The following is a 21758-nucleotide window of genomic DNA, read 5'->3' on the forward strand; positions in this document are numbered from 1 at the left end:
TTATCAGTGTTTTAATGAGGTGCCCTGAGCACTGTCAGACCAGATGGGGAGGTCAATTCTCCCCTGATTATCTCCAGAAAGCCCGACTAACATAAGTGTTCTTCAGGGAACACTGAGCATCTGAATCATCTCCAGCCGATTTTTGATGCTTTAAATTTCCATCATCATCTGTTTGATTTCCTGGTTGTCTGTGTCAACAACACGACAGAGCTTTGAGGCGTACCTGAAGGGTGCCAGAATGTGTCATGTGCAGTGCACGCACAAGTCATTGTTTGCATGATGATACAGTTATGACATGTTTTAATCAGTATGCGATTCGCTGCCAGAAGGCTGAGCGGGTCACGTCCCCTCTGGCTCTCCACCCTTCCTCTGGGAAAGGTCCCAGACCGTAGAATACCTCTTATTGTTCGTTTTTTCATCTGAAACTGTTGGCTCTTTACACAAAGCTTGATTTTAATGTTTAAACTGGACCTGCTCTGCTCTCAGAGGTGGAAGGGAACAGTTTATTTTGTCATATTTGCAACTGAGATTTCTCTGTGAGGGGAAAAATGGATAGAAACCTGTTGCAGGACAAACTGGTGTGAGATGCTGTGCTTTTACTCCATCTGCTGGGAGCATTAGCAACAGTTTATAAATAATGATCACTTATAAGTCATTTGCTAGGAGACTGTGAAACCTGTGCATTTGTACAACTATTTGTTCAATATTATGAAATGTTATTTCATTCTGATGACGACTTTTTTTCACAATGTCACTTTTTATTACAAAGTCTTGCTTACAAGGGATCAATTAATGTAGAAACTTACTGATCATTTACAAAAGATTGATTAGTGATTAGCTCTGTTTTATTCCTGATCTACAAAATGTTATATTAATAAATACTTGTTCACTTTTAATACGTAGACTATTTGTGAATGATTACCTTATAATTAATGGATGATCATAAGTTAATTGATTAATAAATTGTAAAAGTCTGTAGCATTCTAAAGGTAAGGAAAACAACAGTTGCCCCTCTTTCAACCAACACCGAGGTGCCCATGCGCAAGGCCATTCACCCCCAACTGGTGTAAATTTGTGTAGCTGTGTCAGTGTGAACAGGGTGTGTAAAAATAAAGCACTGCTCTCTGTGAAATTATCTGAGATAAATAAAGGTAAATAATAATAATAAAGCGTTACTTGGTTATTAACACCATCCTGCTGAAGAGCGCCACCTGCAGACTGGCTGAAAACACCGGCCCTGGGCATGTAAATATGAAGACTGTCTCATGAACATATCAGAACTGAATCGAGGCCATGAGTTTTCTGCGTGATAGGAGCTAACTCCATGATGAAACATTAATGTGCATTAATTCCAGTAATGGGTTCAGTCTGTGTACATACAGCTAATGACTGAACGCGTGGCTACAGTATAGGCCTAGCTTCATCCATGTATGCAGACTAGGCCACAAATTATTGATGTCTTCTCTGGAAATAGAACAGCAGTAAATTGGACTTGGAGCATGAGCATGAAATATAGGCAGTGTGACACGAGTTAACGCCAGCAGCAGAGTGATAACGTTACCTCAAATACACACTGATGACCTCTTTTTGCATGTTGCCCTCTATATTTTGAGAACATTCTGAAGGTTCACAGCCTGTATTTTAGACAATCGTGCAGGCTGTTTGTGTGGGATCAGGGATGTGTGGCTGCAAAGATGGCAATAACAGATTGGATGCCATTATTACTACTCAACACCATCACCATCCTTCGTCACATATTGTTGTCACGGTAACGGCTGTTCCGGCGGAAGGGCGCACGTGACTTACACGAGGGTACGTTACAGGGGCTACATAATGTGCAGACACAGGCCCTGTTGATCTGCTGTAACAGGCCTTAGGTGACACCATAGCATGCCTGGATTATCATGACAGGAGCTCTCCTGCTTTAAACTCCTCTCTGTAGATGGTACTATCAGCTGCTTCCTATCATACATGTCAGCCTAACTACAAGAACAACAGGCCTGGAATTAAAATGCTTTCTGTAATTTCTACACACACGCACACCAAAAATAAATAATTAAATAAATAAAATAAGGAGAAGAAGAAGAAAACAAGAGGCGAACATTTGTGCATACTTTTATATAAATATCTGGTTTATTAAAACTGCTCTAACCTGTTAATGCTTTAGAATATAAACTAAGATTAAACCACCCAGGTGTTAGATGAACACAGACATGTTAATGTATTGATATTCAGTACCCATTATATTCATCACAATATTAATTACCTCATAACAATCCATGGTAATTATGACAAAACAGTAATAAGTTCAAGAGCATCTAGTACAGTAATGTATCTACCTTATGTGTGTTCATTGGCTATATAGTCCCACACTTTACTGGAACAGAACAAGGCTGACCAAGCCAAGATATCCATTTTGGCAGCAGACATTTTGACATGTCATACTAGGAAAAGCACAGGTGTTACTAATTAAATTAACAACGTTCTATTCAAGTTTTCAAGTACGCTAAAATGGTTCTATGACAACATTATAATATATATAAATTACTTAGCTAAATTAAAACATGAAATGCCAACAAAAACACATTACTTTAAAATAAAATAAAAATAAAAAGGCACAGTAAACTTATTAATTACATGTACACATGCATTAATATTGATACGTTTAAGACAATGATATATTTTCTAACAAGGATATGTCACTTCCGGCTGCCATCTTTGATTAGCAGCAACTGTGGTGACGATGCCTGTTGTCTGCGAACAGCAGATTGACTATCTTCTGTCTCAGCTTTGTAGTCTTTGGGGAAGCTGGAAGCATCTCGAAACCATGTTATTAAACGACCTGTCGCGTTTGTTAAAGTTTAGTTTACATTTGTCTTTGGGAGGGGTGGGGGGAGAGAAAAAAAGTCTAATGTTAGCTAACGTTAGCTTATCCGGGGCATCACAGCTATCTTAACTGTTATCAGAGCTAGCTGACTCACTATGAGCAAGTTGACTGGTAGGAATTCGGTTTTAACTAACAAGACGTGAAAATAATGATTGGTCACGATGAAGGGCTGGCGGATGCAGTTGGTCCAGCTCTTACAGGTGTTCTAGGAACTCGTGAGCGTCTCGGTAAAACCAGAAATCCACACAAGCAGTTAACAGCGACGCCACCGACAGACCCAGGGAACATAACCGCTAACGGTGTTGCAGTGGGCGGGCAGAGCGTCAGCAGCACTCTGCGGGCTGCTGGTGATGGAGTAGGCGGGATGGGGCTCCACTCGTGGCCGAAAAGAACTGTTTGTGTGTGCGGGGACAGCATCAGCAGTGTTTGTAAAGGCGCTTTGTGCATCGCTAATCCGCTCTGATGTCACGGTGCGGAAGGAGGGGCTGAGCTCCGCTTTAATCTGAGCAAGTTGTCTGGAGGGACAAACCGAGCCAAACCAAGCCGAGCAAAGCGAGCAGGCACGCGAACAGGGGCGATGTGTACTGCGGCAGCCGGACCTGGGCCTCTCCTCCTCGTCCTCCTCTGACATGCAGGTAAATGAGTAAATGTTATGTCCGGAAGGCAGGTTTAGTGTGGGGCAGGAAAAAGGTAGAATGCGTTCAAGTCGTTTTCGCTGATGGCGGATCCGACACCTGCGGAGATTTAATCTGGACCATCAGCAGAGGAAGAGGGAGGCATTTACACAGGTGACACTTTGCTGCACTTTTTGTTTTTTGACAAAGAGATGTAAGGTGTTTTAGTCATTGAGATGCAGTGTGTATGTGATTCTCATGATTGAGTTGCATCATATTCAGAATAACACCATAATCATTTAGAAATTGTGCCTTCAGAAATGCATTTCAAAGAGATGGAATGCAGGACTGATCACTAATTGATAATGAGCACCAATCCCAAAATGAAAGCTTTTGCCCTTTTAGCATAATAAAATCGTTCAAGGCCATGGCAGGGGATTTAAGAAGCCAGTAAGCCTTCAAAATAAAAGCACTTGCCAGTTTGGCACTTGTTCATGGATTAATCCTCTCCCTCTGGAGCAATGGCGTAGTTTACATGTAAACACAATGTAAGTAACACGACTATTGATGTATCCCAACATGGAACATATGCTGCTGTGTGTGTGTCAGAGAGAAAGAAGCAATGAATCATGCTCTCAATCAGAGAAAGATGAGGAGAATCCTCTAAAGTGAGGACAGTTAATATTTTAATTGTTTTCTCATCGTTTATCTAAAGTGTCAGAAAATGGGAAAACGACCGTCCCATTTTCACAGAGCCCATGGTGACCTCTTCAAATTGCTTGTTTTGTTTGACCAGTAGCCCAAAACCCAAAGATCGGTTTACTTGTGTTGACTGTTACATAATTCAAAGAAAGGCAGCAAATCCTCATAACTGAGAAGGCAGGACTTGGTGATTTTTGCCATTTTTGCTTGAAATACACACATCAAAATTGTTTTGTTTTTTTTTTAAATCATTGTCATTTAATTAATAAGTCAATCAGCTAATTGTTTCGGCACTTGTTTGGATTTTAGGACAGAGTGTAAAGGCTAAATTCATTAAAGTGCAGTGTTAGGGCATAAGGAGAGCATTAGGTTGTAAATTTCATGGGTGTACCTTTCGATGTTGCCTCTTCTTATCTCTGCTCCACCCAGTGTCTGAGTGTCTGATAACCTCATATAACATTTTTGAGTATGAAATTATTGCTTAAGATAAAACAGTCATGTCCATGATCATTTTTAAACCCCTCTTTCAAAATCCATTTTTATTCTAGAAGATTCAGCAGGATGATTTTTAATTTTAGCTCCTGGATATTTGTTACATTGACTCTGTTTTAAACTCTGTGTTGTATTTGTCTCCTGTGTTTACTGGGACTGCAAGAGTTGCATCTTAATGCTAACTTAGGTTCAGGGGTTTGTTTGCCCCAAATGTTAATGTTATTGAAATTACCCAGAGACCTGGGAAATGTTGCTGCCTTAATTTAGTCAAAAATAATGTGATAGTTGCCCTTCATCGTCTTCAAGCCCTGATTTTAGCTATGCAGTGGAGGAAGTTTAAGACAATTTAATAAAGTTAATTAGCGAAGGTCCTAGCGAGTACGTATAGTACACGTGTGTTGTTGTCAGTGTGCGCTTGTATGTCCGTATAGGATCAGTGAGTTAATGGGCTAGTAAATCCCCCACCCTGCAGCTTTCACTACAGCCTGACAGATGGAAGTGCAGTACTCGGCTCGCAGCTCTGCAGGCCTGTTCGTTTCACTGCCGGGCTGCCAGGGCCATCTGTGACCCGGGCAAACCTTCCTCCCTGACAACCCCCCCCCCCCTGCCCTCGAGAGTCACCCAACCATTGCCATTTAGTCCTAAACTCTCTCTGGAGTCCGCCATCACTCCTGCTGTGTCCCTCCATGTTCCCTTCCCAGCAGTTTTGGTTTGTGCTCAGATTACAGGATCAGCATTAACCTCTGCCCCCTGTATCTTCTCTCTGTCCATGTGTCTAATTTGTAACAGTCTACAATTTGTATATCTGCACATATAAGATGACAACCACACCAGTAAACCTTACACTGCCTCTTAATCCAATCTGTAACGTGTTGATCCAAGAGGAGCTGCAGTAGTTGACAGTTAGACATTTGTAATAATCTCAATATAAAAAAAAAAATAATGGTTTTGACTCCAGTCAAGACTAATTTAGTAGTTGAGATGTTCAGCACACGTTAAGTACAGAGCTGAGTTAACGAATCTTAAGGAGGAAATGTAGGCATCTCATACAGACAACAGTAGCACATTTATGGAGTCTTCTGATCATTAAGGTCAGATAAATAAATTATGAAAGCTGTATTTCAGTGAAACATATGGAGTAGCAATAATGAGAAATGCTTTTAAACTTTAATGTAGGCCTTCATAAAAATAAATGAAAGCTTAAACTGTACATTTGTCACCATTGTCGACCTTTTTGGGAACCAGTTTATTTTTCCTGAAACATTTAGTAGGATTATGTTCTGGTATCCTTTCTCAGCTCGTTGACCTCAGACATGGTGAAGTCTGCGATAAGAGATAACTGATGGATACCTCGATAGCCTCGTCATATTAAATAAATATCAAAACTGGGCTTCTCTCTCACAGAAGCCATTTATTATTCAGATCACTGCCCTATTCATCTCTCTCTGTCATGTCTTATCTGATACGAGAGCGATGTCCCTCCTTGTCCTTCTGCCCTGCCTCCTCCTCCTCCTCCTTTTCTCTCCTCTTGTCCTTAGCCATCTGCCAGCTGCTGGTGGACGGATGAATGTAGTGCAGATTAAAATACACTGCACACCCAGATGAATCCCAGAGGATTTAGGTTTTTGCTATTAGCAATATAGAGACATTGAGTCCCCGGCCTGATATTTAACACCATTGTAATATTTCCTGTTAGTGTGGTCTGTAGGTTGAAGATGGAGCAGGGGATAGCCTCCAGTTGGTTGTTTGAAGTGTTTAGTCCTGATCTCCATGGCTGCACTCAGTAGGGTGGGCTGAATAGCCCGCCATCACGGGCTCCTCCTGGCTGCAACCCAGTGCTTCCTTGATTATCCTTATGGGTGTCATGAATGACTGGAGCTAATCCCAGCTGGCACTGGGCAAGAGGTGGGGTACACCCTGGACAGGTCACCAGTTAATCACAGAGACACAAAGAGATGGACAACCATCAATACTTACATTCACACCTGTGAGCAGTTTAGAGTCGCCACCTGCCCCTACTGCAGAAACCTCTTGTTTTGAGGTGACGCTGTTAATCATTGCATTGCCTGTCCCTGATCTAGCTTAAAGAAATTTGTCTTTTCCCAATTTGTATATTTTATCTTATATATATTGATTAGTATATTTCTTTCCTGATTTATATAGTGTCATACAAATTGAGAGAGTGACAGATGAATAAGTGGAGGTTACAAGAGAAGTTCTAACTTTGTTTGAAGCAAACTCTGGCCCTAAGGGTTTTTAGGGAAAAAAGGTGAGCCTTATCCCAGACCCTAAATTGTCATCTTTATATTAGAGGTAGAACTGATTAATTGGTTTGGCCAGCAGGACATTTGTCAAACTTTTGGTATTGGTGGAATATGGATCTGATAGCAGCCTCCAGCAGTCAAGCTGGGATGTACATTGCAGATTTATATATTTATTTCGGTATTCATTACTTGGTCTTAAATTAATTTGCTGTCATCTGTTTCCTGCTCCAAGCTATTCGACCTCTACTTCATATTGCTCGCTTTGTCTGACCAACAGTCCAAAACCCAAAGATGCTCAATTTATAATGGTATTAAACAAAGAAATGCAGCAAATGCTCACATGTACACTAAGTGTTGCTTGCCATTTTTGCTTTATAAATGACAAAATCGATTTTCTTTGTTTTTTCCAGACTGACCAGATCAGTAATCAGAATTGTCTTAATGAAAGGAAAATGTACAACAGAATTAACAGAACAGAATTAATTAAGCAAAATATCTGCTCAGGGAGTAAGTGAGCAAGACTTAGAAGCCACCATTCAGTGCCACTGTTCAATACTGATTGCTATGAAAACATTTGAGTCTTTGAAAGTATTGACATTCAGTATCCAGCCCTAGTTTCTGTATTACATTTTCTGTTTATATCCTGTCTCTGTCTCTCCCAGGCTGTGTTATGAACAGGGTTTTCTTGGAGACCAGAGGAGCATGTTCTGAAAATTGAAGTCAGATCACAACCCGGCCATGAGCCACAAGTATCAGGGAGAAGCATCAGGGGAAGTGGGCGAGGAGCACAAGGTGCCTCCGAGGAGCAGGCAGCCCAACGGGACCACACCCAGGGATCCTCCTGTACGTCGATCCTGGAGGCCATGTCAGATGCTCAACCAGGATGGGGAACCGAATCCCCACCATCCTCATCATCACCATCATCATCACCACCACCACCACCTGCCCACAAGTCGTGGAGCCCCTCGGCATCGCCGTCGGCCCCCGTCAGGACAGGGACAGGGACAGGGACAGGGACAGGGTCAAAGCCAGGCTCAGAGTCCTGGTCTGGTCCCGGCAGTGGCTCCTTCTAGGCCGGTTGGTGGGGAGAGTCAAGACAATGAAGCTCGTCACATCCATCAACCCCGTCCTGCTGTCACCCGTTATCGCCGTCATGGTGACCCTAACCCCAGACTCAGAGGTCACAGACAGAGGCAGCCAATCGGAGAGATGCAGGACGCTTCACCTGGTGCAGATGAGAGAGAGGGTCCAGCAGATGTGCAGGTACAGCAGCACTCATCAGATGATGCTGTAACGAACCAATTGCAGGATAGAGGATCTCCTCACCAGACTCCCTTTGCTGTTGTCACCCCCACCCACCTCTCACCTGGTCCTGCAACCCATAACATGCAACTTCACCTCCGACACACTCCTCCTGCTGAGGCAGAGGAGGATCTTCAGGAGCTTAAAGTGCAGTGTGAAGAGGAACCGGAGGATGTTAAGGAGAAGGATGAAGAACAAGAACTGGCGGAAAACGATGAAGACCCTCATTCAACCACAGGTCCATCCAGCTGCAGCCATGATGACATGCAGATGATTAATGATGAAGCAGAGGAACGTGCAGAGAGGGTGGAGGAGGATCAAGAAGAAGTGATGGATGATGTAGTGGAGGACATTGCAGCTCAGGGAAGTGAAATCACTGATCTCTGCTCCGACACGGAGAGCGCCGCCTCACTCAGTATGGACGGACCTCTCCACAGCCCACCACCCCTCCAGTCACCAACTCCTCCTTCATCTCCTGACGTTCCACCTTTCCCCCAGTTGGACCATTTCAGTGAGGAAACCAGTTTTAGCCCTCTGCCTGACAGTGATGTGCTACCTGAAGAAGAAGAAGAAGAAGAGGAAGAAGATGATGATGAGGATTGCTCTGAATCGTGCTCACTGTCTCACTTCACTTCCCGCTCTGAATCTTATCCAAAAACCTATGCAGACTTTTATTCAGAGTCCCACCAAAAGTCATACCCCAAACATGTTTACGAGTCGTACTCAGAGCCAAAATCCCATCCTAACTCTTTTCCGGAACCCCTTAAGACCTCCTACCCTGAGTTACACAGAGAACCTCGAAGGCAAACTGGTTGGAGGACTGAGCCACATGAGGCCCAGCAGGAGTCCCGCCAAGAGCCCTTTACTAGCCATAGACACGAGAATGTACAAAAAGGGGTTCCATCCTCCCCCACCAAGGGCTCCCATTATGCTTCAAAAAAGGGCCGGGGTTCAAATCACTCCCCTGTGGACCGGTCTGTCGGCTGCCGCCTGCACCACTACGACGGACAGTCTGATGGTGAGGGGGACAGCGGCGATCAAAGTCCTGTTCCCAAAAGTCAAAGGCAGGCACCCAGGCAAGCAGAAACCCAGGCCAAGAGCCCCTCATCTGGGCAGAGCAGCTCAGGTGAGGCCCAGGAGGAGGGGAACACGGTGGGTCCCCAAGGGGAGGAAGGTACAAGGGGCTCAGGAGACGCCATCAGCATGGCAATTAAAGACATTAAGGAGGCGATTGAGGAAGTGAAGACGAAGACAGTACGCTCCCCCTACACACCTGACAAGCCTGTGGAGCCGATTTGGGTGATGAGGCAGGAGGTCAGCCCCACAGAGGATGCTTACCCTTTGCAGACTACAGCTGGCCATGTAAGTATGACTTCACTCATCATTAATGCTTACAGTTTTTTTTATAATATGCATAATTAATATATATCACAAATGACTCACAACACTGCCATCTGCTCCTGTTAAAGTTTCTCATGTGTTACATAAGAAATGGCAGCATTCCAAGCTCAAAGCGGCTTATCAGAACAGTTTCGATTCCTCTGCACCTAATGTTGCACTTCTTTTCATGAAGTAATAAATAACAAACTTGGGAATGGGAGCAGTGTAGCTAGTTTTGTTTTCTGTTGTGTTTTCAACACTCAGATTCTTTAAAAGGACAACATCATTTTAGATGATTTAGATTTTTACCAGTTGTTAATGTTCCTGTTGTCCTTTTTTTCTTGATATACCATTTACAGCGTTGTCTCATGTTGGTGGCAATTTAGGTTAATCTAAGATTAATCAAATTAGACACTGAAGAGAAAAATGAGAAGAAAGGTATAAAGAACTGTTACTTATTTTGCAAATCGAGTCCTTTGTAGTGAGATTGTGAAACTACACGCTATTTTGCTGTTAAAGATACACCACTTTATTTATTTAAATCCAGAAATTTATGGGAACTTATTCTGAATATAAAAAAGACAAGCAAAAAATAAAATAATTGAGGTGTAGTTATCTTTTACTTTTCAACGGTATTGCTAATTGTTTGGTCAGTGCCTGAGGCAGGAATTAAAGGAACAGTTCAACATTTTGTGAAATATGCTCAGTCACTTTCTTTCTAAGATTGCGATGAGATGATCAGTATCAGTTGTTGTTTCTCTGTCTTCATTCAGTACGGCACAGGAGTCAGGACGTGCTTAGCCTATCTTAGCACGAAGAATGGAAGCATAAGGATTAGCTCTGTCTAAAGTGAAAAAATATGTATACTGACAGCTCCAAAGCTGTCTTCACCTTGTTGCATCTTGTGTGAACATGAACAGAAATGTAAAAATGACAATCTCAGGGTTATATTGAAGAGTTGTTTGTTATATTTCTGTTTCTTTCCCAAAATGTTGAAATATACATTTCCGACTCTGTTGATGAGGGACGTTGCCACAGGAGGTGGGTCTGCAGTGTTGCAATACTTAAATTAGATTTCATTGCTTTCAGGAAGCAAGCAAACTAAAGATTTACATCCCTTGCTCTCATTTCATTTTGTATTTCTTGGATTAATGCCTAAATCCTGACTAATGTATTGTCGGAATAAGGAGTCAGCTGATTTTCAAAGGAGTGATTTTTTTCAGTACAGTTTTTTCTCTTCTTTCGCCCTGTTTTCTTTTCTCAGTCTTCTCCTCACTCACCCTCACAGTCAGTTTCTGACTCTCCGTCCCGCTACGCCTCAGTTCCAGCTCAGGAGCCAGTTAGTCCCCTGAGAGTTGAGTCAGCCAGAGCGCTTCATCCTCAACATTATCACCAACAGCAGCCCCAACACAACCATCACCACCAAGGCCACCATTCACAGCAGAGGGACACCGCAAGGCCACCGCAGACATACACAAAGCCGCAACCATACACACACATGCCGCCTAATCAGCATCAGCAACGTCAACATCAGCATCAACAACAGATTCAACATCAACAACATCAGCAGCCTCCAGCTCAGCAGCCTCGACCACAAGTTCAGCCACTGTCGCCTCCACAGCAGCCGTCTGTTCAGGAGGTGAGAGTTCACAAATAAACATCTGTAAATCCTGAAAATATGGAAAAAAGATGCTCCTTAAAACTATATATTATAAGATTCGTCACAATTTTAAGTTTTCTTCAGTTTCAGAATAATCCAGCGTCCATGGGTACACTGCAAACAGGAACATCTAATAGCTAATCCAGTATACTTATAATGCTGCCAATTTTTCAAAATGTAAACAAATACAGGCTTGAAAAAACTGGGCTCAAGTTGCAGACAACAGCGTCACTCACTGAATCCATGGCAACATGGATGGTAAATCATGCTAAGACATTCAGGCATTCAGGCATATTTTTACAAGGTGTTCTGCCAGCAGCTAAATGGCTGACAGCAGTAAAAGTCCTACAGAATTTTAAATGAGATAGGAGAGACCTGTAGTATGTGAACAGAAATAATAAGGATGGTGATGTAGTTTTTCATGTTGCCTTTCAGATTCGCAGATCTCTTCCTCAGTTTCCAACATTTGTGGATGGTGAGTGCACTCACATGAAAATCAATATCATTCTCAGTGCCCTCTCTGTTCTTTTCATCTGTGGACACAAAGATGAATACTTGAACTTATGACATTTTAAAATCTGTTTGGTTTTCTTGAATTTATTTTCACGGCTGTGTTGTCATATTTAAAAAAAATGTACTGCTACTGTTGATGTTTGGTTTAGTTCAGCCAGATCATTGCCATATCTTCATGTTTAAATGCGTCTGTTGTATGTTTGTGTGCTAACATTTATGTATATGCATGTGTGTACATGTGCCTAACGAGCGCATTTGGTTTGTGCAGTCCCGGGGCCATGTGACCCCGAAGACCTTATTGACGGCATCATCTTTGCAGCGACCTACCTAGGCTGCACCCACCTGCTGTCAGAGAGGACACCCACAAAGAGCGCCCGCATGCAGCAGGCCCAGGAGGCCATGAGCAGAGTCCGGGTGAGTCAACTACAGCTTAGCTGATTTCTGCAGTCGTATCACTGTGGAGGATGTACAGGACAGTATGTGGCTGTGCCTGAAATCACTCCCTCCTTCATTTACTCACTATTCCCTGCATGATAGACACTCAGCAGTTTATGCTAAAGTGAGAAGTAAATGGCGATTTTGGACACTTGTCAGCCATCATCACTTTGCATCATCACTGACAGGTTTGTTGGCAGGTTGCTTTCCTCTATAAAATGCGTAGCGTTGCATTGTGGAATTGTTGGCAGAAAGTAGAATCCATGCCATGACTTATTTAGTATTGTTGTAGGAATATTTGAGGGTACTATATAGCGTATGAAATTCACCTTCAGACACTCAAATAAAATGACAAAGAGTTAATCTAGTGTACTATATAGTAAATAGAGAGTGATTTTGGACACAGCATCTGATGGGCTTTTCCAAGAGCTTAACTTATTAGAAAATAGCCCACATTTGCCTCTTAATTGTATTTATTGGTACTATAGGCTTCAAATCCACAGCTTCTTGGTTTGGAAATAGATTTTCTAACACAGTCGGACACATCGTCTGTGACGTAACTGAGGTTCACTTCATATGTGGGTCTTTTAAAGTTAGAAACCCTCAGCAGGCAAAATACAGCCAGCGGGCAAAAAGTCCCTGGGTTTATGCTCAATGCATCATCCACAGATCACTGCTCCTCATCGACAGTCACACAGGCCTTTTCTCCTCAGCTCCACTGCATGTTATATAAACTCTTGATCAAGGCTGTGAAGCCCCGGAGACTGTAGGCCGCGCTTTCTGCTCCAGTCGCATTGCATGAAGTCAAACACGCAAAGGAAAAACACTTTGATCACAGCGATTAAACTCAGCACAGCGATATATAAAAATGTGGTTTGTATCTCACATGATTTGATGTGGGTTGTTTTTGTGTTCACATGGCACTGGATGCACTGAAAAACAGATTTGCGCTCCATGTGTGAGTGTAGTTGGAGTCAGCTGAAGGGCAGGTGGTGTCAGTGAATGAGTGGGAAACATGGCTTGCAGTGACAGTGTGACATTCAAACATAGAACTGTGTGAGCATGAGAGATGAGTGCTAAGACGTTGCCATTTTAGAGAGACAAGCGAATAAAGTCAGAGGTAGGAAGAGGACGGGAGTTGAGCCCAACTCTGCTTTCTGGACGGTTGACTGACAGTTCCAGGACATCAGTACTTTAAGGTCTGTGAAACCTGCAGGGAGGGAGAAGGTTAGAGGCTGTAGAATGATGAGGGGGGTACATAAATCATTTTATTTTTTACAATGGAAAAGACAGAGTGGAGGCTCACTGTCTAACAGGCTAAGTGAGCTGGCGTCTGGCTTTTAGGGATGCAGCGATCTGACTCAAGGTAGTGCTGATGCAGAGTACCGAACTAACAGCAGTGCTATTTTTTTTCCCAAATTAAAAAATGTCCGTACATGCTGAGTAATATTGGTCTTTAAGGTGAGGCTATAACTTCACAGCAGTTCATAACTAGTGGAGACGTTCACACACCAACATCCTGCGCAGACTTATAGTATGGATGTAGTGCCACAGTTACTGGTGTTAAAGACAGACCTCACAAACTGCACTGAGCTGTAATTAATGGTCATCAGGCACTAGCGCATCGTCTTTAGTCTCACAAACCAAAACTGACCTGTTCTCCCATATTGACAAAGAATTTGCTAATGTTAGCTAACAGGGAATGCCATTTTCAACACCTCAGGCTTCACAGAAAAGACTTACCACTTCCTCAGCAAGATACTTTTATTGTGAAGTCTCTGAAGCAGGAAGTAATGATTTAGTGTCTGCAGTATCGTCATTCATCAGTGTGAACTGACTAGAACAGAAAACTGTATTTACTGTGGATCAGTCACATCTGGCTGTGACCTGATCCGCTTTATAAGGTCAGCATCAGGGTCAATATCCATCTAATGGATTAGATTCAGGAGCGCTCTTTGTTTTATTCTATCAGAAGAATAATGTGTCTAATTGATTAATTGCACATCAGTATTTCCAAAAATTTAATTTGTAGTGAATTTATATTTTCTTACATTTATGATCTTACAATTTTTGTGCTTTTTTTTTTTTACAACATGATTGTAAATGACAATAATAATAAACTCATAATAGTGAAAGCTTGATAAACAAAAATATTCTCCAGATTCACAGGCAAAACAAAAACATTCCTCATGGGACGCTGAAGGGTTTCAAAAAGTCACACATGCACATTTACTTCTATAAAATGTATTGATAAAGAAATTGTCAGCATATAGAAAATACTATACTTAAAACATTTTTATTTTTTTAGATTTTATGTTATTTTTGAATGGCCAAGATCGAATTTTAGAGAAATAACGAAATTCTAGTTTTGCCATCTTGGATGCTGAAATAGTGCAGAAGGAAGTTGATCATTCTAAGCTCATAAACTGACAGAAACGCAGATATAAAAAAGCAATATAATGGAAAAACACACCAAGAATGAGATGGGCCTGCTTGTAAAAATATTCTTTATGAGGAAGACACCGACTTCAGCAACCTAGGCTCTACAGGCGGGGCGGTCCAGGACGACAGAGAAAGACAGACAATGATTATTACACAAGATGTCTACTGAATATAAAATGAAATGAAACGCTGGAGGTGACATGACGGCTCTTAACAGTGATACATGGTGACGTCCACCACAGGTCAGGAGTCAGATTCGAGCTCATGATGATGATGTGACGTGTAGCCTGAGGAGCTGGCGAGCAGCGTGGTTGAGATGAGAAACAGTGACGTGTTCGCTCTGGTCTCAACAAAAACACAGTTTACAAAATAACACTTTCCCGACCACGGTAGCATACTAGTTAGCACTATGTGTCAGCTTCAGTAGACGCCTGATTACCACCATTTATGGAAGTGTGATTATTTATAGATAGCACATGAGGCTGCGATCGCAGCAAACAGGACCTGCTGGTGCGTCAGTCACAAGAACTGCAAGATGATGTGTTGTGATAAAGTCAATCAGCACTAACTGATTCACTGGAGGAGTCTACTTAATTCTAGCTGTGTGTTTTGACACAGAGCCTTCATCAGGATATTTTTGTCTTAATACAGGTATCGCGTAAAGACTTGAAAGTTTGGAAAATGCTCAATTGTAACCGTTATATTTTCAAGGTTAGGAATATACTTAAATTTGAATATCCTCCTTGAAAAATACTTGATTCTCAACACAATCTGGTGTTTGAGCTACACAATTACTCATGTAAACAAAAAATGCTTGAATATTTAATTTGATTACCTGATTTAAACGTAACCTAACTGCATGTATTTTTATTTTCTGTTACTATATTTAGTATACTATAATCATTTATTTAAAATATCCAATTGCAATTATTAGGATGAAATTGTGATTATTTTCTATCAACTTGAGGCTTCTGTAATATTAAAGTTTGTATCAGTCATATCCACAAACTCATCTTTTTTCAGTTTAACTGGGAGCTTCCAACCTCTGTTCACTACCCGCCTGTGATGTAGGTCTACGGCAGCTAGAAATCATTATCAGTGCTGATTGATTTGCAGTTAATTTTCTTGATTAACTGATCAATTGTTTAGCCTATAAAATGTCACATTTTCACAGATGGTTTGATCGGACTCAAACATGCAAGTTTTTACTTCAGTCACACCTCCACTGATGAAAGTGAGCAGGTGGGTTAGGATGTTAAACCTCGAAACAACACAAACACGGTTTGGAGAACAAACCGTGGCACAAGCCAAAATTTGGACCCCCAAACCCTGAGCTGCGACGAGGCGTCTGCCACAAACACATGAGGCCGCTCGTCTTTCTTCGGGGTTGAGCGTGTCACGTTGATGAAGAGGAAACTTTTGATAAGTGTTTGCTGTGAAGGCCTCTGGCAGCCTGCTGTTGTCAGATGTGATAGACAGCAACATCACTGTCCTCCCACACACACACACGTACACACACGCACAACATACACCTTTAAGGTCCCTTTGTGTCTTAATTTGGCATTTGGAATGAAGACAGTCCACAGTGAATAAGGCGATTGGTTTTTTGACCCATTGTTGTCTTGATTAGTCTCTTTCTGAACCGGTGCTGTGTTTTTTGTCACCGCAGGCTGCCCAGAAGCAGGCGAAGAACAGGAAAAAGGTACGTTTGTGTTGTGATTGTGCAAGTTTCATGAAAAAATGACCTCTCTGTACCGGAATTTGAGCTTAAATGCTAATGCAAGACAAGGAGAACATCAAAGCAGATGTGTGCAGATTGTTAATGAATGTATTTGGATTTTTGACTGTCTCATGCAGATTGCGTGACACCTTGGTGCTTGGCTTTCATTAGCGTGTTATTTGTGGCTGTTAGATTTGACGGCTCTTGACAGTCGTGATGCTCGCTCTGCTCTCTTTGGCTGCTGCTCATCAACCTGTCGCCTCCTCTGTTCACTTTTCTCACTGTTTCTCTCCGGCTGTGCAGAGCCCCGACGGGGAGGCTCCGTCCACCGCTGAGGTCGACCTGTTCATGTCCACGCAGAGGATCAAAGTCCTCAATGCAGACACTCAGGTAGAAAAATGCTTACATGCATCCCTTGTTTACAGTATCAATAAATGCCTTAAGTCCTTCAGGACTGAGGGGGCAATGAGACATGATGTGTTAGATTTCCTGAACAATCAATGCTTTAAAAACATCCTCTGGCAACAGACTCTCCCTGCAGTACCCTCCCACCTCATTAAAAACCATGTCTGTTCAGCACGTGTGAAGAAACACTTGAGACTTCCCAACACTCAGGACTGAAGAAACCTCTCGGATGAGAAGCCAAACATTTTCTAGTACCACCAGTTGCCTTTAGAAGCACTTAAAGTACCGTCACCTGGATGAATAAGAATCTAAACAGACATACTTCAGCACATATAACGTCACATTAGCGTGTTAGTACAGGGGAACCGTAGAGAAAGGCTTAATTAAGAGCACCTCATGTCGTGTTTGGATCACCAGGAGTCTTTAATGGACCTGCCACTGAGGACAATCTCCTACATAGCCGACATCGGTAACATGGTGGTGCTGATGGCCCGGGGGAAGATGGTGCGGTCCCGCAGCGCACAGGAGAACCTGGACCACACAGCTGAGCAAACCACCATGACCCACGATGACAGGCGGCTCTACAGGATGATCTGCCACGTCTTCGAGTCCGAGGACGTGAGTTATTGATCATTAATCCGTTACTCTTCGATTGTCTGAATGAATGAATTTGTGAACTGAGGTAGGATGAATAACGTTAATGTGACTATTACTGTGTTATTTAAAGCAGCGCTCTGACATTTCTGGGATGTACACTTTGTTGTCTTGCGGGGAGTTAGCTTGGAAGAGTTCCATGTCTGCATGTTCAGTGCAGAGTCAAGTCCACGACAAGGAATCACCTGGAGATTGTTTAGAGCTAGAGGAGAGTGAAGAGAGTGAACGAGAGGTGACTTTGGAGCATAGCATTCCTGTGTTTTATTTATTACGGGGTTAACACTCAAATACTCTGCTAATCTGCTTCTGCGTGAATGTGTTATTTTAGATGTAAGTTGAGGAGTGTGTGTAGGTCAGGATGAGCTGAGTGTGAGTAAGGAATGCATCGTGTCAGAAAGGGTCCTCTCAAGTACTGTAGTACAATGCGTGTGTGTGTGTGTCTTGTTGTGGGATGTAAACAAGCCTTTTTAACATGAGGTCTGTGTTTTTCCCCACGGAGACGATAAACGTTACTGTCATTCACGGCCCCATCCCTCTCTCTCTCTCTCTCTCTCTCTCTCTCTCTCTCTCTCTATCTCTGTCTCTATCTCTGTCTCTCTCTCTATCTCTGTCTCTCTCTCTCAGGCCCAGCTCATAGCTCAGTCCATCGGTCAGTCTTTCAGCGTCGCCTACCAGGAGTTTCTCAGGGCCAACGGCATCGACCCAGAGGACCTGAGCCAGAGGGAGTACAGCGACCTGCTCAACACTCAGGACATGTACAACGACGACCTCATCCACTTCTCCAAGTCAGAGAACTGCAGAGACGTAAGTGAACCAGCAGGTGGCAGCACAGTCACAGGAGTTTTACATTGACTTTTATTGACTTACTTAAACTGAGTATATTTTACCACTGGGGATATTTTTACATGACTTCTGCTGTATTTGATAGAATATTCCACTTTACTATCGATTGAGCTTTTATGAATTGCATGATTTTTGGAACTTTTGTGCATATACAGAACAGCACAGCCCTTCAGTTCAGGTCACGTCATGTTATCATTAATGTCTGAACACAGTTGAGCCACTGTCATTATTCCTCTGCTCAGCCTGCTGTTAGTTTTCCTTCCGGGGTTCAAGTGAGCAGCTGCTTTTGGAGTCACAGCTGTGTGACAGTGACTGAAAAATGTCATGCAGTTAAAAAAGAAGAAAAAGCATGAAGGTGAATTTGAGATGCTCAACCTGGCCTGACCTCAGACCCTCCTCCCTCCTCCCACTGCGCTGAACGCCTGCTGTCATCTCGCATTATTCAGACTGGTGCAGTTGGCCGGGAGACTCTCAAAGTGGGCGCAACGTCACTCTTTCATGTTGTTCGGATGACTGCACTATTTCACTAGCAGAGGTTTAAAGATTTGAATTTGAGGACAGTCTGGTCAGAAATTGTTAAGGATGACGTGGAGCTCATCCCGTCTTTGAAAAGCTGTACAAATAAAGCCGGACGCGTGTCCCCGCAGGTTTACATCGAGAAGCAGAAAGGAGAGATCCTGGGTGTGGTGATAGTGGAGTCGGGCTGGGGCTCCATCCTCCCCACCGTCATCATCGCAAGCATGATGCACGCTGGTCCGGCTGAGAAGTCTGGCCGACTCAACATCGGAGACCAGATCATGACCATAAACGGGACGAGTCTGGTGGGCTTACCGCTCAGCACCTGCCAGAGCATCATCAAGGTGGGCTGCTGCTCTCAGTTCACTGAACCTTTTCACCTCCTCCTTTCTTTTATTAATGTTTGAAATATTTCCTAAGTTAGTTCTTAGGAGGGTGTTAGTCTCCTATTCTTCTGGCATTTTTTTCCATTGAACATGTTTAATAATGTTTGAAAATGAGCTGGATAATGTTTAAGATGTTAAGTGTACCATCTAAGATACACTATAAAAACTCCATTTAGTGTTTAACCATCTTACATCTGCTGTGTTTTATAGATAGTGTACGTTTGTGTTCCAGCTGATCCTGTTTCTAACCACATTCTGTCGTCCCTCAGGGCCTCAAGTCTCAGTCCAGGATCAAGATGAACATCGTCAGGTGTCCTCCTGTCACCATGGTGCTCATCCGCAGGCCGGACCTCAGATACCAGCTGGGCTTCAGTGTCCAGAACGGCATTGTGAGTATGGACTGATCATTCACACACACACACACACACACACACACACACACACACACACACACACACACAGACACATGCTGAAGAGGTGGCTGAATTGTGGTCCCACTAGAGTAACACTGCCATCCTCTTTTTCATTATTGAAGAAGAGCTTTTCTTCTGTTAACAGATCTGTAAAACCATTGTCAGTTTCTTAGCAACAAACCTGGAGCAGCGATGGCTCAGACGATATCCAAGGACATAGTTACATGGTTAAGTTTCAGAGTTACTGTCACTGGTAGATCAAATATGAACCTCCGCTGAGTTGTCTTTTGAACTGTGTGCGTGCAGATCTGCAGCCTGATGAGGGGAGGCATCGCTGAGAGAGGAGGCGTCCGCGTCGGCCACCGCATCATCGAGATCAACAGCCAGAGTGTCGTGGCGACGCCTCACGAGAAGATCGTTCAGATTCTGTCTAATGCCATGGGAGAGGTGGGGGCAGCTCTGAATATCTCTCTGAAGTCAAGATAACATACAAAACGTTTGTTCCTACATACAGCCTCTACTTTGCTTATTTTTACTGCTTACTTTATTTGTTGGTGTGAAGCTATTGTCAGTGAAACTAAACACGTCCTGCACAGTTTCACATTAAAAGCACTACAGCAGCTCAAAGGGCATAATTCCTCTCTTTCCTGTTGAGCATTTCGTTTGAAGCATATGCAGGAAGTCTTAAGTTTCATTGACCATAGCTTGATAGAGATTTAAAGAACAGCAAAGTTTAAGCATATTTAATGAGAATTTACTGTATTTAAAGGCCCTTGAGGCAAATTGTGATTGGTGATATCGAGCTATGTAAAAGAAAAACAGACTATTTATGATCCAGATGATAATTCAGATTGAGTTTGGACCCTGGACCAACATTTTCATTCACGACCTCAACCTAAAACATTCATGGCCATATTTTCATGAAGTCCCTCGTGCCACAGAGGAGGAATCCTAATTATTCACAGACCATGTGGTCTCAGGTCACATACCTGCTCCCAGAGGCTGAGCCCTTTTGTTTTTATGACCCTGTGACCTTTCCTGTAGCGCCACATTCAGGATAAATGTAACTTTCTAAGATGCACTACTGGAAAGGCTCTGAAAATAACTGTGTTTAATTCTCATCACTGTGTTTCTTTCTACTCTAGATCCACATGAAGACAATGCCTGCAGCCATGTACCGTCTGCTGACAGCACAGGAACAACCTGTCTACATCTGAACGCACACTTCACTCTTTTCACCACGTCTCAGTCTATCCTCACTACTGTCCATCCATCTTTCAGTTGTTTTAAACAGCTTTCTTCTCTCTGCATCCTGTTCGATATCACTTGACTTGCCTTAATCTGTACAGTGCACTGTCATGTAAACATGTACATCTACAGTATAGGCAGACAGCAGAAGACAGATTATCTCAGTAGGCCGAGTGTTAATGTGACGTGTTATGTTTGACCAAAGAGAACTTGTGGATTTTATTGTGCATATTTAGGTGGCAAACAGAGTAAATATTACCTTTGGTTAAATAGCTGTAATATCTGAATGTACTCTAACCATGTTGGACCTATAAATTGTCAGGGCGACTCGGATCAACTGAAGTGGTCGAGTTAAAGGGGAATGCATGTACAAGTCTGCTGAATAAACTCTAAAGAAAAGGCAGTGGTCAGTCAATTCTGGTTTGTTTTATTCAACAGGATTTGAACTGAATGCAGTCGGCCGTTAATTCAGAAAATGAATGAAGCTTCAGCTCAAGAGCGACAGCAAATTGCTGCACTGAGGTACACAAGAAACATTTTAAACCTGGCCAGTATCTCAAATCTTTTCAGAATCTGAAGGAAGAAACCCGCTCTCCTCATTTCACATTAGACAGCTAAAGCTACTGAAGTGTTTGATTGATGTTACCTGACTTTTGAGGTGCTCAAATGACTGTGGCCTCACAGAATGTCTCATATTATTAGTGTGCACCAGGGAAACTAAAATAGAGTCTCCTACAGTCGGTGTGGATTGTTCTACTTGTTAGAATGAGGTGGATCTGAGATGAGTGACTGACACTCTGGTGCCCTTTAGATGGAAAATCTTTAACATTTAAGTAGTCAGTATACAGTAAAAGAAGCTCTTGGATGGTCAAACATCAAAAG

The 21758-nt window shown here is 42.7% G+C and overlaps 1 protein-coding gene across 1 annotated transcript; it reads left to right on the plus strand.

Annotated features, from left to right (window-relative positions):
• Positions 1-3415: 3415 nt before the first annotated feature.
• On the plus strand, positions 3416-21198 carry LOC121623152 (amyloid-beta A4 precursor protein-binding family A member 1-like). The gene is made up of 13 exons (XM_041960334.1): positions 3416-3522; positions 7622-9623; positions 10906-11280; positions 11737-11776; positions 12083-12228; positions 16361-16393; positions 16715-16801; positions 17234-17434; positions 18095-18274; positions 18961-19173; positions 19485-19604; positions 19935-20075; positions 20774-21198. The coding sequence occupies exons 2-13, from the start codon at positions 7698-7700 to the stop codon at positions 20843-20845; spliced, it is 3534 nt and encodes a 1177-aa protein (XP_041816268.1). The 5' UTR covers positions 3416-3522; positions 7622-7697; the 3' UTR covers positions 20846-21198.
• The last annotated feature ends 560 nt before the right edge of the window (positions 21199-21758 follow it).

Source organism: Chelmon rostratus, chromosome 19, assembly GCF_017976325.1.
Source record: "Chelmon rostratus isolate fCheRos1 chromosome 19, fCheRos1.pri, whole genome shotgun sequence".
NCBI lineage: Eukaryota > Metazoa > Chordata > Actinopteri > Chaetodontiformes > Chaetodontidae > Chelmon > Chelmon rostratus.

What these genes read in the sequence shown, in the direction of transcription:
- LOC121623152 (XM_041960334.1), top strand. Translation starts at nt 7,698, where the DNA reads ATGAGCCACAAGTATCAGGGAGAAGCATCAGGGGAAGTGGGCGAGGAG. An exon ending in AGGCGAAGAACAGGAAAAAG is followed by an intron (nt 16,394 to 16,714) that starts GTACGTTTGTGT and finishes CCGGCTGTGCAG; the next exon opens with AGCCCCGACGGGGAGGCTCC. An exon ending in CCTGCCAGAGCATCATCAAG is followed by an intron (nt 19,174 to 19,484) that starts GTGGGCTGCTGC and finishes GTCGTCCCTCAG; the next exon opens with GGCCTCAAGTCTCAGTCCAG.